This window comes from Octopus bimaculoides, chromosome 15 (assembly GCF_046866305.1).
Source record: "Octopus bimaculoides isolate indiv1 chromosome 15, ASM4686630v1, whole genome shotgun sequence".
NCBI classification, from domain to species: Eukaryota; Metazoa; Mollusca; class Cephalopoda; order Octopoda; family Octopodidae; genus Octopus; species Octopus bimaculoides.
In genome coordinates this window covers 45,210,384-45,230,533 of record NC_142942.1, presented here as the reverse complement: position 1 = coordinate 45,230,533, position 20,150 = coordinate 45,210,384, and the positions used below count along the sequence as shown (strand labels likewise).

General features: G+C 38.7%; 1 protein-coding gene across 3 annotated transcripts; it reads right to left on the bottom strand.

The window, feature by feature from the left end:
* Positions 1 to 494: 494 nt before the first annotated feature.
* Positions 495 to 17,399, bottom strand: LOC106878535 (U1 small nuclear ribonucleoprotein A). 3 transcript variants are annotated; one of them, XR_001410511.3, is made up of 8 exons: positions 17,211 to 17,399; positions 16,135 to 16,213; positions 14,875 to 15,047; positions 13,486 to 13,634; positions 12,630 to 12,742; positions 10,615 to 10,732; positions 9,280 to 9,547; positions 495 to 2,746 (listed from the first exon to the last, which is right to left on the bottom strand). XR_001410511.3 is itself a non-coding variant. In XM_014927774.3 (7 exons), exons 2-7 carry the CDS (start codon positions 16,196 to 16,198, stop codon positions 9,388 to 9,390), a joined length of 777 nt encoding a protein of 258 aa, XP_014783260.1. In that variant the 5' UTR covers positions 16,199 to 16,213; positions 17,211 to 17,394; the 3' UTR covers positions 8,987 to 9,387. The 3 variants fall into 3 exon arrangements, 1 of the variants encoding a protein (XP_014783260.1); XR_001410510.3 differs by having other exon boundaries at positions 495 to 2,184; XM_014927774.3 differs by lacking the exon at positions 495 to 2,746 and having other exon boundaries at positions 8,987 to 9,547; positions 17,211 to 17,394.
* Between the last annotated feature and the right edge of the window lie 2,751 nt (positions 17,400 to 20,150).

The following is a 20,150-nucleotide window of genomic DNA, read 5'->3' as shown; positions in this document are numbered from 1 at the left end:
ATGGTTGGTTGGTCCTTATCTAATTAATTAAAAATCAAAATGTACAGGGCACAACAGAAAAGCCTCTCATATCTTATACAGCCATTAGTGTGGTACTAGTAAAGTTAGGCAGGTCACAAATTTAAAAGGCAAAGAACTCCCCCAAAACAGTAATGTGTAATTGTCATCATCATCACCATTTAACATCTGATTTCCATGTTGGCATGGGTTGGACTGTTTGATAGGAGCTAGCAAGCTGGAGAGCTACACCAGGCTTCAATTGTCTGTATTGGCATAGTTTCTATGGCTGGATGCCCTTCCTAACACCAGCTACTTTACAGAGTGTACTGGGTGCTTTGTACGAGGCACTAGCACCCACAAGTTCACAAGACAAGAACTTCTCAGCTTAGAGAAGGAGTGTAACCCTGAAACAAAAACAGAATAGACCAGTTGAATCCTAATGTGACCACCTTGAAGTTTAATATATTTACAAAGAAAAAATACAAATACAAAAATATGTAAATTGAATAGTTTTTATTAGTTATTGTCACAGATTGAAATAGCTTAGATGATATACTGAGAATTGGTCAAACTACTGAGACTTAGAAAACCGATGATCCAAACACCATACCTCAGTCTGGTACAAAACACACAGGACAGAGAAACATAATGATGTTTATCAAAGGGACTACTGAGTGATAATAATATGAACATGTTACCTTTTCTCCATTGTCCAATTAATTTCTGTGTAAGTACAGATTCTGGAGCTGGGTACAGCAGAGATGGACCAGATCAACTTGGTTGGAATACAATAATTCCCATTCCTCTGCACCTACCACCAATGGTATCATGTAACTTTGCACAATGCTGAAGGTTAACAAAGACACAGAAGCTACAGTTGTTTTTGTGGGTATGTGTGTTTTTATGAGTAGGAAAGATAACATTTATTAAAACTGAGTTATAGCAGTGTTCTGGAATGTTGCAGATGTGTCTGAGAGTTCTACCAGATTTTTCTCAAGGTTGGGGCTTGCAGTTCCTGTGAATTGATTTGAATATTTCTGCTAAAATTTCTCAAAAAAATCACACGTATTGGATCTTATACAGTACTATGTGTGTGTCTGATAATCATCCCTAAACCAGAAGCCAATGAGACCTACAGGTAAGGAATTGAAACCATTAATTTCTCTATGCTGGGCTGAACTGAATAGTAAAATCCTAAGTTATGATAAGTGTATTTATGATATATGATGTATCATAGTCATATCACATAGAATATACAATGAAATGCAGGTATGGCTGTGTAGTTTAGAAGCTTGCTTCCCAACCACATGGTTTTGGGTTCAGTCCCACTGTATGGCACCTTGGACACGTGTCTTCTACTATAGCTCCAGGCCGATAAAAGCCCTCTGAGTGGATTTGGTAGATGGAAACTGAAGGAAGCCCATCTTGTGTGTGTGAGTATCATTGTTTCCCTGTCTTGAAATTACGTGATAGTTGAAAATGAGCCTCATTATCATCATCACACAAGCAATTTTGTTCATTTCCAAACTGTTACGAAAACATGTCTGGCCATAAAGAAATTATCTTACTTGGAAACAAGTAATGGTGGGTGGCAGAAAGAGCATCCAGCTGTAGAAAATCTGTCTCAACAGATTCCATCTAACCCATGCAAGCATAGAAAAGTGGATGTTGAAAAAGATAATACATCATTTCACCAATCCAACTTCGATTCCACTCTACATAACCTAAGATTAATCCAATTGTGAATGAAATTTGGTCAGGGAAACTGTGTGGAATCTTATTGGACTTTTTACCTGTTCCTGGTTGGTGGATGACCCAGTCGGTTACTTGCTTCAACACCATCACATCATGCTTGGTGTTTCAATGGAGGACATTCTGTTGCAGACATTTAGACCAAGACTCCAAACAAAGGATCCACTGTAGCAATCTTATGATTTACGGTTCCTTCCGCTGAATAATCTTGGTGACCTTAGAACAAGCTATGGAGCCTGACCCTCCTCCTTATTCTGGTTAAACCAAATGAATACACACACACAAACACACTCATACTGTTGTAGGACAGTGAAATATTGATTGCTATCAGTAATTTGATAGTTCCATCTTCTGTTGGATTGTCAAGAGATTAATATCCCAACATGTGTCAGTTGTTGATTGTAGATTACATACTACTGAAGGCGTCCATTTCTGAAAGCACAAAGAGAAAAGATGATGTTTAAATAATTAGTCACACATTCATGTACATATCTGTATTAGAGAATATGTGTGTACATACACATACAGAGTGTACCAAGTCTTTGTGAACACTATATTTTAGTGGGTCATAAATGGGTAGACAATCTAACATCATGTAACAAAATATGCACCAAATTTTAATGTTCTCATTTCTCTCTCAGATACACAAACAAAATCAACATGGCAGATTCCAGCCTGACAAGAAACGATAAGACAGGCTGTACTTGTGGTTCCATCCACCAGCCAAAGTAATTCAGAGTTTATTAGCTTCTTGAACACAGTCAGATTATGTTGAAGGTCAGGAAAGATCTGGAGGCTTTTGGCAGCTCATACCAACTGCGGCCAAGATGCAAGAAACATTCTCCCTGGTTAGGCACAATCAAGATGGGTCAAGTTCCTTCAAGACATCGTCAATGAGAATCTCAGGAAGTTGAAGAGGGCCATTTCCAAGTAGCTCAAGGTAACAGAGCCCACTGTCAGATATGTGATGCATGAGTAGATCGAGTATTAAGTCCTAAATAACAAAAGGGAGAACAGTTTAAGTCCTGCAAGATCAAGAGAATTATGTGATCTGGTCGAAGCGTTTGCTAAACAACATAAGAACAGCTGAAGGCTGCCATTATAGACACAATGGGCAACAGGAATTAGAATCACTATTCTGGCACAGAGTCACATCAAGATTGAGGATGGTTTTACTGAATAACTTTTGTTTTTTAAATACCAAGGGGAAGTGTACTTTTCTTCAGTTTTTTCCCCACCGAATTACTTGGTGTACACACACACACACTCAATAGTGTGAAATGCAGTTAAGCAAAAGAAAATATTCAATACTGATAGGTAGACTGATTATCATAGATATATGCACATGCACATACATTATGCCCTCTCGCCTCTCTGACACTCTCTCTCTTGTAGAACTCACCTACTTGTGCAATTATCTCTTGGTTACACTGTCCTCAATGAGCAGAGATAACATAGTCAAGACTCTCTAGATTTGTGGGACACAAAGCAACTAGTTGTGTTGATGGCATGATAAAATGCATATGGTAAACTCTCAGTGATTGGCAAATGGATTGAGGAATTATACAGAGTCAAGTGGACCCCTTTAGTTTGGCTAAGAGCATAATATAAGTAATGTCTCTAGTGCTGGTGCCATAAAAAAATAAGTATACTCTGTAAAGAGGCAGATATTCAGAAAAGTATCCAGGTATATAGAAACCATGCTAAAAAGGGGATGTGTTGAGATGTGCCACCTAAGAAAGTACTAACATGAAATAAGAACTGGCTTGGACCAAGGACAACCCATCCAGCAGATCTTAGCTTACTTTTCTTGAACCTCAGAGTGACCCACATGAGATTGATATATAATCTCATTATTCAGGCATTGTGATAGGAGAGAGGCACTAATGGCAGCTATTTCTCATAGGTTATGAAATCATGTAGAAACTTCCCCTTTGGCTTGATGTTAATTGGTAGTGAGACACAAGTTGTTCAATGTGGAAGATTTGTAGTCTCCACAGAATTGCTGACATTCAAAGACCTATGCCTTAAGCACAAAACTAAACTAACATTACATATTCAGTAAACCGCATCCATTTCTCTCTCTCGTCTCAACAGATCTTCCACAGCCAATACTCCATGTTCAAGCAGATCATACTCACCCCATTCCTCCACATTGAACGACTCGTGTCTCACTACCATGTAGCATCAAGCTAACAAGGAAGTTTCTACATGATCTCTTAACCTACAGGAAATAGCAGCCATATCTCCCTCAAATCACACCACATTTGGATAATGTAGTTGTACTTGCTCTCTCTCTCTCTCTCCTTCACCTGCAATTACTGCCTATCTCCCATCACAATGCCTGAATGAGGGATTACACCAGAACTCTTCATATCCAATGCATCTCACCGTTTACCTCACTCAGCTGCTTGCCATCACATCTTCTCTCACCCAAATTACTCTTTTACTGGCATTCAACTTTCTATCACTTGCGCACATTCTCTCTCTCTCTCTTACTACTAATCATGTAGTTGCCATTACACACCTCATTATTCCTCTAGCACTATCTCTCCCATTTGTCCCTTCCACTTTAAATCATCTTTTGTAATTGCCTTATTTTTTCTATCCATTCTCTTGGTCATGTTGTCCTGGATAAATGAAGACAAAATTAAGCAGCAAAGACACTTTTGTCTAACAAAGCAACCTCATGTGCTGGTGCCACATTAAAATGCACCCAGTAACTCTGTACAGTGGTTGGTTACAACAGATACCAATGGATAATTTAGAGAAGCCTTTAGTCTTACTGAGGACATGATATCCCTTCTAATGCTGGTGCCACATAAAAATGCACTCAGTACACTCTACAAAATGGTTGATATTAGACAGAGAATCATCCAGAGACTATCATCATCATCATCATTTTAATGTCCACCTTTCCATGCTTGCTTGGGTTAAAATTCGAGACAGATTTTCTATAGTCAGATGCCCTTCTAGCCACTAACCTCAACCTCTTTCCAAGCAAGGAAATCTTTGTTGTTAGACAAGCAGAACATTGGAAATGAATGACTCTGCTTCTATGACAGAGACACATTTACAACTAACACATGATGTCAAGACAAGGAGACATACACATGCAAGCTTTCTTCCAGTTTCCACTCACCAAATCTACTGCAAGGCTTTGATAGACCTAGGACTATAGTAGAAGACACTTCCCCAAATGTGCCATGTAGTGGGATTGAACCCAAAACCATGTGGTTGGGAAACAAGCCTCTTAACCACACAGCCACATCTGCACCTAAACCCTCCCAAAATAAAATGTACAAAACAAGAGGTCATCCCTCGACCACACCTAAAAGGACAACAAGATTGAATAAGAACTTTCACAGATCATGATATCCTGCTGAATCAATGGAAAGTAGATATAAGCTAATAATTATGATGATGGTCATGGGAAGAAGGTCTTTGATCAAAGTTAGCCTAGGTTTACTTCATATAGTCAACCTCTTACAGAGAACACACTTTAAGGTCAAAACAAAATAACTCTAGAAACTTCGATCCATTCCTTACTCTACTAGATCATCATTACAATCACCCCCAACATTAATAACAATGTCAGTGATTTATTCTCTAAAATACACTAATATTTCATACCTACTCCTATACAATACTGCACTCGAGTCAATGATTTTTAATCACTACTTTGATAAGTAAAGTGAAGTGTATGCTTCGCTGAAGAGATCTAACAAGACCAGAACATGTTCAGAGTGGTCTACCACACTTGTCAAAATTCAAATATTGTTTATCATTGAATTAATACTGTCATTTCCTTATGACTTTCTCACAACATGATTATTTCTGATCACTTTTTTGAATAAGTTAACATTTGGTAGAGCTGAGAAGGACATCACACTCATAGAAACCATGCTAAAACAAACAATGGACCCTGGTGCAGCTCTCCAACTTGCCCACTCCAGTCAAACCGTACAATTCATGCCAGCAAGGAAAACGGACATTAAATGATGATAATGATGTTACAATGAGTTCAAATCATGATGAGAACAACTTTGTCTTTCAGTTTCTGAACTTGATTAAAAGAAGTACCAATCCAAGACAGTAGAATGAAGGAACTGTAAGGATGTTGTACCAGATATCTTGTAGTATTTGTTTTGGCTCTGAGTTTCGAGTTCAAATTTCACTTTGGCCTAGATGGGAACATATTTAACTCACCACCTGGTTTCACACCACCATGAGGAAACTTACAAGTTATAAGCACTATGTTGTTACTCATTGCAGTTCCTGGACTAGTTACGTTTAATAAAAAAATAACTTATTTACCTCAGTTTCAACACCATCTCCTTCAAAACAGTCACCTTGCGCAGCGATACATCGGTTCGAGCATTCCTGCCACTTTTGGAATCTGGTCTGGAAAGCATTTTCCTCAAGCAAACCGAAGACCCTCTGCAATTCGCTCTGGATCTTGACAACAGTGTCAAAATGACAACCATTGAGCTGCATTTTTATCTTGGGGAAGAGGTGGAAGTCTGCAGGTGCTAAATCTGGCGAATAGGCTAGGTGTGGAAATGATACCATGTTGGTTTTGGCGAGAAACTCACAGTGAGGAGAGCTCAACGAAAGGGTGTGTTGTCATTGTAAAGAATACAACACTCAATTGACGATCTGGCCTTGGGGGGCAAATTCTTAATGCACTTTGGATGAACGAAAAAAATGACAAGCATGCTCTTGATTGAGCTGCAAGCCCTGTCATGCCTTCTTCGGTTGTGGAGATGAAGGCCTCTTACATTGCAATGACTGCTGCTTCCTCCCAGGGTCACACCCGTAGACCCAACTCTCATCACCGGTGATAATCCTTGGTATGAAGGACGGGTCATCAGCGGCACACTGACAGAGATCTCGATAGACTTTGATGGGATGTCCATGACAAAATCTCAGACTACAGCATACACATGATTGCAAAAACACAAATTTTACAATTTGCAAAGTAAACACAGCAATGGCACTCGGCACACTGCCTCATGAAGGTCACTGCTCGCTCTCACTGAGCATGCAATCGTGTGCTGTCACCTGTTGGTGTGCTACTGAGCTAGTTCAGGAACTTTTTAATACCATCTCGTATGTACAGTTGACTGTTGTGGGCAATAGAAAGGAGTGCTATCAGCAGGATGAAAGTTGCAATGAATATGGCATTGAATTTAGTGTGAAGGTAGGAGTTCACCCGGGTTTGGTTCTTAGGCCCCTTTTATTTACCATAGTTCTCCAAACCATGACAAGGGAGATTAAGATGGGTTGCCTGTGGGAGCTCCTCTATACTGATGACCTTGTTCTTATAGATGAATCTTTCATAGAACTAGAAAAGCACTCAGAGAGCGCAGACCTCCACACAGCAGCTCATTTCCACCCATATACACGCAGGCTGAAAAATCGCCCAATTTCCCAAACCAATGCCAGCAAAAACATAACCTCCTTGGCAGGGGGTAAACCCCCCCCCCCCTTTAAAAACAGGGATCATCCAAAGCAGTTCACAACCACCAACATCATCAGCAGCATTGTCATTGCTTCCAGTTCAACCACAGACACCACTATCAATGTTATGACTGTTACAGTCACTTTCACCACCACAATCAGTGTAACCATTACAAGACCACCATCACACAACACCACTGTTCCTGTCGCCATTATAACCACTGATACTATTTTATCCTCCTCCCATACTTATCTCGACCATCATCATCATCAACACTGTCTCTAAACAGCAACGCCACCATAGGTTATGTGGAAACGATGAACGTGCTTTCAAGGGAGATAATCAAAGAACGTAAAATTGTAAAGTAAATATAGCAAATGAAAAATCCTTCAAGAATCCATAAAAACTCCCGGATCACTACCAAATTTTCACCATCTGTCCCTTGTGTCATTACCAACTTTTCCTGCAAGTTTTATCAAATACCATTCACAACTTTTTGGATTATTTTGCACACAGATGGACAAATCAACGCTGATGAAAACATAACCTCCTTCCTTGGCGGAGGTAATTAAAGAAGAAATTTAAGGCGTGGAAGTAAAGCCTGGAATAAATGAGCTTTGTGACCAACAAAAGGCTTCTCCTCACAGTAAAATACAGATTGTATGAAGGTTATACGCTGCAAAGCAGCGAAACATGGGCTGTGACTGCAGAGAACATGCTTCAAAGAAATGAAGCTAGCATGCTCCCCACTGGATGTGCATTTTTAACAAAGTGTGAGTTGAGAGTAAAACCAGGTATGAGAGGCATCAGATGTAGTGAGCAAGAGATGATATGGATGATAACAGCTACATAATGAAGCAATGATTGCAAGTGGTGAAAAATGACCTCCAGGTGTTGAGCCTCACAGAGGAGATGACAAAGGACTGAGACAATTGGGATTTGTTGTGCTTGAGAAAACCCATCCAAGTAAAATTGAGGCCCTAAAGGTATGCCAATGCACCTGTACACAATCTATCCCCAACAACTCATCTTCCTAACACCCGCTTATTCCACCTGCGTTCACCATTCACTGCATGCCCCTCTCCCACTCGCCTTAACTTACCTGCACATAATCCATCCCTGAAAAGTCTCTCCCACTCCCAAAATGTATGTTCCTAACACCCCCTTCCCTCCACCTGTATTCACTCACTGCATACCTCTTCCCCACCATCCTTTCTCTTGCTCACCTTATCCAATCGCTTAAACCACTTCACTTTTATACACCTCCCTGAAACATGAGGGTAGACTCCTACAACAAGACACCTGTTTCTGTCTCTCTATCATACTCATCACCTCGCACAAAGTCACCTCCTCCAATACTAGAACCCCTACTTAGCTAAGGAGTCAAGTCTTGCAAGTTACTTGCTGGCCTCACTGGTACTACAAGAAAATGCACCCAGTACACTCTGTAAAATGGTTAGTTTTAGGAAGGACATCCAGCCATAGAAACTATGCCAAAACAGACAGTAGAGCATTACACAGTCTACTGGCTTGCCAGCTCTCATCAAACTGTCCAATCCATGCCAGCATGGAAGGAGAACATTAAATGATTCACTTAGCATTCAATGCAGGGATTCATTCAGGCAATATGTCTCCTCTTTCGTTATATTACAGAGAAAGACCAAATCTTTGGTGGGACTTCAACAGATTTCTGGTACCCACCGATATATACTACTGGCTACATCAAGCTCATTAAGAACATTGATAATTATAAAAACAAACAAGATCACATTAAATAGAAACAAAATTTTCCCAGTGTTTTTAAGAGAGAATTTGTCATTTTATTGTTATTCTCTAATTTGTATTTCAATATAAAAGAAAAGTAAACAAATATCTCAGTTGGAAAAAAAAAAACGAACAAACAAAAACTATGAAATGGTGAAAGAAAGGAAGAAATCTGTCAATGAGTTTTGGTAAGAATACTGCGAATTAACTTCACCCCCCCCTCACCCACCAAAATGAAGAATGTAAAATGAGAATCCACCGTCGGATGGTGCAATGACGATGGCATTGATGCTGCTTACCATTCCATCTGGCAGCAAAGTTGTGCAGAATTTGATGGTTTATTTTGTAAGTTTTACTGAAATGCACCAAATTTCTTTCATCATATTTTTACTGTCTTCTTTCTTGTCCTACTTCTTAGCAAATGTGATTTTCATTGCATTGTTTGGTGTAATCTTGAAGCCTTGAAGTGCATCCTTTGCCGCACCAGCTTGCATTTCATTTTCAAATTCAACAAATGCAATATCATGCCGACCAGGCACCAAACGGACCTCTTTGAAACCAGGAAATCTAAAAGGAGAAAGGAAAAAAAAAATCCATAAAAAAATCACTAGATGACATAGCTACTGGTGTATTTCTGATAGATTTCCTTCAGTAAAATAAATAAATAAATAAATAAAATTCTAAAAAAAAAAAAAAGCATGGTTTGGTAAGCCACAAAACACTTGCTAATTTCACATTGATGCCACAGTAGTACCTACTTACAGTAGCACAGACTGAGCTGTCAACAGTTAAGTGTCTTGGTCATTTGTTGTTGGCACTCCGTCGAGGGTTCCAGTTGATCCGATCAACTGGAACAGCCAGCCCGTGAAATTAATGTGCAAGTGGCTGAGCACTTCACAGGCACGTGTACCCTTAATGTAGTTCTTGGGGATATTCAGCGCGACACAGTGTGTAAGAGAAAGTTGTGGTGAAAGAGTACAGCAGGGTTCGCCACCATCCCCTGCCAGAGCCTTGTAGAGCTTTAGGTGTTTTCGCTCAATAAACACTCACAACGCCCAGTCTGGGAATCGAAACCGCGAGTCCGCTGCCCTAACCACTAGGCCATTGCGCTTCCACTTCTTGGTCATACATACAGTGCAATGAGCTACACCACACTGTGGTAACTATTTACAGCTAGGTGGACTCTGGACAGTGCATTTAGCTGTGTCAATCTTGGTCATTGACACAGTATTGTAAAGTATACCATACTGTGGTATTTACTTATAGTAAAGTTCATTGGGTTGATGACATTACAGTCATAAACACAGTACAGTTACACTCCACTGGTACCCGCTAACAGCTAAGTGGACTGGACTGTTGACAGTTAAGTGCCATTTCTACGGAAATAACAGAACATGAACAACTAATCTAGTCGTCCATCTATTATCCAATCCAGTGACCCTCACCTACCTCTTGTCATAGGACACAGAGCTACAACTAAGTGGACTGGATTGTTGACAGTTAAGTGCCATTTCCAGAGCAATAACAGGACATGAACAACTAATTAAATCTAATTGCCTGTCCATTATCCAATCTGGTGATCTCTTGTCATAAATACACAAGTCAAATGCTTCCAATGTGAAACTAAGACTTACTGATTGAACAACATTGACAACATCATTTCTGTGGTTTCCTCAGGAAGGTTGGTTAAGAACAGAATTTGGTTAGGAGGCTGTTCTGGAATGGTATTTGGCGCTGCCATATTTGTAGAATCTGCAATAGAAAATGGGGTGAATTAGTTACTAAACACAGTTACATGGGACTTTAGAGATAAAGACAAATACAGTAACAATAACGGGGGATTCTTGTAGAAACTACTGAAATATTCCATTTACTTCCACCAGACTAAGTTGTGGCTGTTTGGCTTGAACTTGTTGTTGTTGGCACTCCGCCGCTTACGACGTCGAGGGTTCCAGTTGATCTGATCAACAGAACAGCCTGCTCGTGAAATTAACGTGCAAGTGGCTGAGCACTCCACAGACATGTGTGCCCTTAACGTAGTTTTCGGGGATATTCAGCGCGACAAGGCTGGCCCTTTGAATTACAGGCACAACAGAAACAGGAAGAGAGAGTGAGAGAAAGTTGTGGTGAAAGAGTACAGCAGGGTTGGCTACCATCCCCTACCGGAGCCTCGTGGAGCTTTAGGTGTTTTCGCTCAATAAACACTCACAACGCCCGGTCTGGGAATCGAAAGCACGATCCTATGACCATGAGTCCACTGCCCTAACCACTGGACCATTGCGCCTCCACAGGCTTGAGCTTAACTATGAATGAGCAGACATGACCAAAGATGTTCTAGTCATGACCAACCATTTACCATATTCCTGTTGAAATATATTGGGTAGTCCACACTACTCTGTAAGGAGCATAGGGACAGTTTCCTGGTTTTTCTGGTGTATACACTCCTCTGTGGACAGGGTGCTGGTCTATCACAGGACTACTCGATTTTACCAGTTGAGTGGAAAGGAGCAACAAGGAACGAAGTGTTTTGCTCAAAAACACAACACAATGCCCAGTCCAGGAATTGAAACCACAATCTTACAATCAGGAGTCCAACACCCTAACCACTAAGCCATGTGCCTTCACATTGTTTAAATCAATTTTTCTATTTGCTTATGCCACAAATAAATAATGGATCAACCAATTAGGAACTGTCTTACTGATTCATGATTCCCTTTTTTTTTTTTTAAACTACTTTTGAGACACTTCCAATGGCGATGGGCCTCCTATATCAGACTGCAGTAATATCTTAAGTCATACCAATGTTAAAAAAAACAGAAGTGGAGCCTGTACTGAAGCTCAAACTGTTGAGATGAATCAGTGCAGTGGGACCCCCATCTTGTCTTAGATGTAATAAACAAAATCTCATTAGAAATATCCTCTAACCCCTCCATCTACTTTGTCATGCTTGCATGGGTCAGGGTGAATTCCTTGAGCCAGATTTTTTTTTTATGGTTGGATGCCCTTCTTGTTACCAACCCTCACTGGTTTCCATGCAAGGTAATATTTCCCCATGACCAGACATGGAAGACTGGAAGCAAACGACATCACTTGTATGATGGTGATGCACACTTACAACCATCACAGGGTGTTGAGACATGAATATAAACACACACACACATACCAGGCTTCTTTCAGTTTCTACCTACCAAATCCACAAGGCTCCTAAGGGTCTAGTTGAAGATATTTGCCTAAGGTGTTACAAAATGAGACCGAGTCCAAAACCAAATGGTTAGGAAGCAAGCTTCTTAACCACAAAGAGATGTCCACTCCTGCCAGCACTGGTCAACAGCCATTACTCGGTCAATGGTACCTTTATTGTTTTAATTGAAAATTCCAAACAAGGCAAGAAGCCACTCAATGTAAGGGACTATGAAGACGGAGAAATTAAGACGAAAGGAATGAATTTACTTTAGACTTGAAAAGAGTTTAGGTCATAAAAACGGGGGAAAATAACGAGATGGAAGTTTGAGAAAAAACTAAAAGCTATGACCACAGAAACACTTCCTTATTCATGGAAGCACAACAGCATTTGAATGAAGACACTGAGTTCCAAGTATTGATAATGATGATGATGATTATACAGTATGAATGATAAACAATCACTTACTTTGAACAACTGGCTGCTGTAATTGTTGTAGTACAGGTTGTTGAGGAACTGGTTGACCAGCCATTGCTGAAATGGGTTGGATAGGAGGTGGTACTACACCAGCTGCCTGGGCCCTGGAACATAAACATAGCTTATAATATCAGATCAATAAAAAAATTAAAAAAAGACATAAAAAGCTGTTTTTAATCAAAACATTTGACAACTTCACTTCAATTTTTGTTCAAGCCCAAGTCAATCTTAACCCAGCAGGCCCTTTAAATCAAAGGCGTCCCACCCATGACAATCCCATGTGATTTTTTCTTTAAAACTGCAAGGTGTGATTAGAAGCAGAATTGGTTGAAACTATTAGTAGATCAAGGAACCATTAAGAGGTTTCTATGTTGGGTTATTACTTGGTTTATACTGTGAGCTATAACAGCAGTACAAAAAACAAACTACACAATGGAATTGAACCAGGAACCATGTGGTTGTAAAGCAAAATTCTTAACCAAACTATAGTGTGATTAGAAGCAGAATAGCTTGCTACATTTAGCAGATCAAGCATTCATAAAGAGGTTCCATTGATAGTTTATTACTTGATCTATATTGTGGGCTTTAACAGCAGTAAAAAAACCCAAAAAAACCTGGAACTGCACAATGGAATTGAACCAGGAATCATGTGGCTGTGAAGCAAAATTCTTAACCATACAACTATGTGACGAATTTGGGTCTTTATACAGACTCAACAATTGCTTACAGCTGGAAGTATTTCTTATCCCTGGAGAGACAGGTCAGCCATCTTTGGACGCTTTAAGATACGATATAATATGAAGAAGTGTAACATAAAAAAATAAATAAATAAACAACCCCGACTCACTTAGCAGCAGCGGCAACAGCCTGTTGGGAAGCTCCCTTCTTGCGTTTCTTATTTTCTGGCTCATCATCTTTTTTCTTTTTTGGTCTTTCTGTATAGGTACCTTTCATCTTCGCAATGATATCAGAATCTTTCTTGGAATACTGTATTCTCTGGTAAAACAAATGAAAACATTAGCCATTTATTATTATTTTTCAAGTAAAAATACAAAATCAAGGATACATTCCAGTTTGAAAAGACAAGACTAAAGCTACATAATAGGGTCCTTAGCCCTTTTGCTAACATCATCATCATCATCATCATCATCGTTTAACGTCCGCTTTCCATGCTAGCATGGGTTGGACGATTTGACTGAGGACTGGTGAAACCGGATGGCAACACCAGGCTCCAGTCTGATTTGACAGAGTTTCTACAGCTGGATGCCCTTCCTAACGCCAAAGATGTGGTTGTAAAGCAAAATTCTAAACCAAACTATAGTGTGATTAGAAGCAGAATATTCTTGCAAAAACACAGTGAATGTATTTCAATTAATTTAGAAAAGAGATACAAATTTAGTGAAATAACTTTACCATTCTTAAGCTGATAGTTGGAAAATAAATGATTGTGGAATGGTTTTAATTCAGATCCTTTTAAATAGAAGTTGGGGTATCATCAAGTTCTTTTGGTATCAAAAGAATTAAAAAGAGGACAAATCCTGTATATTAAGGATTTCATAAAGAAAGGCAAAACAAAGATTTTGACCAGACAGTGTAATTCTATATGTGTATATTGATTTCAAAACTTGGCACAGGGCCAGTAATTTCAGGGGAGGGGCATAAGCTGATTATATCAACCCCTAAAGGATGAAAAGCAAAGTCGACATTGGTGGAAATTGAACTCAAAACATAAAGATGAATGAAATGCTGTTAAGTATTTCATCTGACATGTTAACAATTCTGCTAGCTCACTACCTCGTTTATATGTACATGTTGAAGGTACAGACATGGCTGTGTGGTTGAAAAGCTTGTTTCCCAAACATAAGTGGTCATAAGATGTCTTCTATTAGAGTCCCAGGCTGACCAAGGCCTTGTGGATAGATTTGGTACATAGAAACTGAAAGAAGCTGTCGTGTGTGTGTGTACCCCTTGGGTAGACATCCTATGATGATTGCAAATGAGTATCACTGTCATATGAGCCATGTTGTTCATATACTGTCCTCCATGGTGAAATATTACTTTGCTTAGGAACAGGGGAGGATTGGCAACAGGAAGGGGTATCTGGCTGCATAAAATCTACCTGACCCATGCAAGCTTAAAGAACCAGGCATTAATGATGATTAAGAATTGATAAAATCTAGCCACATGTAAGAAAGACACAAACACACATTAAGAAGACATGAAATGTTGATCTTACCATTGGTTTGTCATAGAACGGGAAGCCTTGCATTGACCGGAGAGCATTTGTGGCACTGTTGATGTCTTTAAAAATTACAAAAGCTTGTCCTCGACATTTCAAAGTTTTTAAGGCAACAATGTCAAGAATTTGGCCAAATTGTGAGAAAATTGCATATAAAGATTTCTTTAGTTCTGAAAAAAAAAAAATACAGAGTACAATCAGAGAATTATAGAAATATAAAAATATATTGGAGAATAGAAAAGATTGGATGTAGATCAAGAGTTAGCAGAAGTAAATTAAGGCTAACAAACATGACAAAGCAACGTACTGTAGAATCATTATTATCCAATGTCTTCCCTTCCATGCTGGCATGGGTTGGGCAGTGAGACAGGAGTAGGCAAGTGAGAAAACTTGTACCAATCTCTACTACCTGTTTTAGCATACACTTTCTACAGTTGGACGTTCTTCATGATGCCAACCACTTTACAGTGTACTGAATGCATTTTACATGGCACCCATGCCAACGTCGTCTCCTTCATTGGAAACGTGGGGCAAGCGAAAGCGAAACCGTCATGGCACCTGTGCCCAGCATCGCCTTCCTGGCTCCTGTGCAGGTGGCACGTAAAATACACCACTTTGAGCATGGCCGTTGCCAGTACCGCCTGACTGGCCTTCATGCCGGTGGCATGTAAAAGCACCCACTACACTCTCGGAGTGGTTGGCGTTAGGAAGGGCACCCAGCTGTAGAAACTCTGCCAAATCAGATTGCAGCCTGGTGTAGCCATCTGGTTTTACCAGTCCTCAGTCAAATCGTCCAACCCATGCTAGCATGGAAAGCGGACGTTAAACAACGATGATGATGATGGCATTGGCAGCAGTGACATCACCAAGTTACTTGCAAAACTTCTTGGGTAGCAGTATTGAAGGAGATGGCTTTGTGCCAGGCGATGAGGTTAATAGTATGAAGAGGGACAGAAATAAAGGTCTTGCAGTAGAGGAGATATGGGGCTACTCAGTTGGAGTGAGCAAAAGAAAGTGAAGATGTGATGGGGCTCCAAAAGAATTTATGAAACCCAAAATTCCAGGTTCTTACATTAAATACACTTCAAGAGTTGTAGTAATCCACATACTGGAATGTTATTACATAATGGGAACTTCTAATCACCACCCAAATTATTGGACCTGTAAAAGAAATCTAGTTTGTCTTTAGGTCCTTGTTAATCTGTTACCATCTGAATGATACTTCACTAAATTCCAAAGCAAAGCTAGTCGACTTACCATCTTTCTTAATACTTTCATTCAAATTGTTAATATAAATTGTGTGGTTTGGTCTGATGTCCATAGTGGTTGAAAATGGCTGGAAAAGAAATTTAAGAAATATTAGTAGAATTAATTACTAGAGAGTTTCAAGAAGTAGGGATTGTTGTTGACTGTAGAATATATGACATCGATTTCAAATTGTTAACTTAAAATTTCCTTTAAAAAAGCTTATTCAAACGCACAAGTGTATGAGCTCATGTATAAACTGTCTCAATGCAGGGTCCCCGGTTGATTAAAATTTCATAAGAATATCAGTGTTCCCCCTTGTATTACAACTGGGGATGGGAACAGACCTCAGTTTTATTTATTTAAAGAATTCTTCTCCCACCCCCTACTATTTTACCACTTTGTTTAGTGGGATACAAGGACCCCCCCCCCCCAACAACATCCTCTGTGAATTCTTGAATCGAAAGAATACCGAAATAATTCTAAAACAATAGACTGTTTAAGGCATACGCAAATTTCGTATTTCTTTAAAAAAATTGAGTCTGACCCCCTCGTAACGTTAAGTCAATATTCCGGGACCCTTGTATGTTACTAGTTAGTTGCTCTTTTTCAATAAATATAAAATAACGGTTGTTTCAGACTTAGCTTATGTAAAACAATGAAATTATAGACGAGATATACGTAGATCTGCACAAAATTTAGGATATATAGGTACCACTAAAGAAGAATGGTCCCCAACGCGCACCCGCGCAAGCTATATAATTCCTAATTGTGGTATAGAGTTTTTGGCTGCTCTTTCTGGCGGGTTAGATGTCTTACTATAGGCATCTCTGTATTTTAAATTAATAATATATAGTCTATAGTAGTACCTATATTTATTTATTTATATATATATATATATATGCACATACACACACGTTGCAGATCATATAAAGCTTATATATATATATATATATATATATATATATATATATATATATATATATATATATATGTATATATAAAGTGAAATCGACGCCATATCGAGGTAAATTCGGTTAATAGTTCAAAATTGCTGAATAAAATCTGATAAATGAATCAATACTCACCTTTTAACAGAAATATATGATGAACAACTGTACTTAGATATTCAAGTGTATATCAGCAACAATATGTGCTAAATAAATATATATATATATACATATATATATATATATATGTATGTATTATTCAACACACGGAAGAGCAAATACAAACAGCAGCTTTTCTCTCTGCCTCGTGGGTCATCCGTTCACTTCCTGTTTGGTAAAGTTTATTGATTTTTGATAAATTTATTTAATTACTACTATATTTTTATAACTCTTTATTCAAATGAAAGAAATATATTTAGAATTCGATTAAAAATATAACGAGTTTGATAATTGAAAAATTGGAAGGTGGCGGCGGACGACGAAGTCTCGTTACCGTGTGAGATCAGCCATTTTGAGCAAGGTTTGATGGACAAACTCGACTTCTGGTCACAAAATGGTGAGTCAAATTCTTGTCTTCTCTCTTATCTCTCTTTCTAAAATCAATTTTACACTGACACGCACCACCACCACTACATTCTATATTCATGTGAAACATATATTTTACCATCTAATCTGTGTCTTTATTAATTTAAAAGCTTCTATGTTCAATATATCGAGGTGGGTGTTTGCTATTTTGTAAACAATTTGTGGGTGGGTTAACCTATCATGTGATGATTTTGTTGGATATATTGAAATCGGGGATGAAACATGTAGCAACTGTCTCTCCCCTCTTTATGTTTCGCTAATATATTATCCACCATACACTATATCAACATATAGCTTCACTAATTTTATTACTTACTTCACCCTGATCCCCCTTCCTTTCACCTGACATAAGCCTGTTTTTTGTTTTTTTTTGTGTGGGTGGGTATCGTCATCTCAGTCGACCCTGGAGTATTACTGGTTCGTTGACGTCTCGACACTGAAGCGACAATGTAGGGTTTAACTTGATCTATACGTAATGTGAACCTTGACCAGTTTTGTAACTTACTAGAAAAATCATCAAATATAAAGTTTGAATGTATGTCACACCGTCTACAAACCTCTACATTCATACATACTCATACAATCTATATTCTTCTAAGACTAATTGATACAGACAAGGTTGGCTACTGTTTCAGTGTACATTATCTTGGATTTATAGTTTTTGTTTCTTCAAGGCTTCTAGACATCTAACAATCATAAGACCGAATTTTTACCATAACATATCAGCATACAATTGATTACATTTAAATTATGTTATGGTCATTAAGCTACATTGATGTTACTTAGGCTCTAGAATATTGCTTTAATCCAAACACCACGCTCTACTCCAAGTCAAAAATAGGTGTCTACACTTTGTTGGACACAGTGACCATTATAGCATTGGCTGAATCTGTGTTACAAACTGTATGATTTACTGGATTACGCCATATAAACGGTTAGTCTTTGGATATATATATATATAACATTCCGACAGAATGTCTCAAATTGGGAAGTACCAAGTCTCGATGAATAATGTTCTATATTTCTTCATTGCACAGACGTAATTTGTAAACGTGATTTGTACAACTAGCGAAGAAGCAGTCGTACATTCGAAGGAACTATTAAAAGATTATGACTTATCCGATGAAAGTAATTTGCTATCATTCATTTATCGATAGAGTCGTTGTTCTGAAGCTCGAGTGTCAGGTGGCGGTGGTGGAGACTTAGAAATACATCCGAGAATATTACTGCTATTTTAGACTCTCGGGAAGCAATTAACAAGGCTAACCGATGGCTTACACAACTGGTGGTTGTTTTATTCTATTTTATTTATTTTTTTCTGTCGAACTCTAACTCAAATTTACGAGGCACCGAACTAACCGACACACCCACCTCTTTCTCTCTCTCTCGCTCACACACACGCACGTCATGTCAATGTCTAATTAAGATACCCTCTATTAACAGTAACGATGCGATTGAAGTTTTCGTAGTTCAAAGAAGATAGTTTTATATAACATTTGTATAAAACTATACATAGAGAGAGAGAGAGACGTAATAGCATTAGAAGGAGGAGGCGAGACATGGTTATGTTGTGATATTCGTGCTTTTCCTCAGTGATGAAAAACACGATTTCTCTTACCTAAACCTGCCACTTATTTCAAGTTTATAATGGTAGTTGTAACGTCCGTAGGTGTTATTAAAATCCTTACACTTAACTAGACTTCAATAATGGAAAATGAAATCCTATGGCTTCTGTTCTGTTTAACCCTCCCCCAATCTATTTTATATGTATGTCACAGATAACGATCTCCGCCCTTTACTTTACAATAACGTTAAGTAACAATTAATTTGACTGAATTTAATTTTTTTTTTTTTTTTCTTTCTTCAATATTTGCTTACGTTCTGACTTGCTATCAACTGTCTTTCCTATATTCGCTCAAAGACAGATATTGTATAAACCTGTGTTACATCACTGCCAGCTCATTTTATCTACTCCATGGAAAGAGATAAGCAAAATCATCGATCCCCATTTCGATCCTAACTCAAGCTAGAGACATTTTAAATAAATCTCTCTGTTCTCTGGTTCTAAATTGGTTCGATATTTGTAACTAATATTGTTACAGAATCATTTCAGTGAAGTACGTTCCAACGTCATGTAGTAAAAAATTTCGACTTATACACACACAGCGGCAACATTTGTGACATTCTCTTCAACAGCTGTCGACTAGATACTATAATTTCGGCACCTTCGTACAATATCTTTCCAATTTTGCGTACTCTGGTAGTGGTCTTCCCGTTTTCGTAACTGCGAATAGCTATTACACGAACACACACACACACACACACGTGTGTGTTGGTTAGTTCTGATTCCGTTCTAATTAACGCATGGTATTGTTTTGCCCCAGGTCAGATATATAATCAAATGCGTTCCAGCCATGGCCACTCCGAATTTTTTCCAGATTAATATTTCCTTTTAAGACGGAAGGATGGGAGATTTGGTTCCTATTTCTAGCG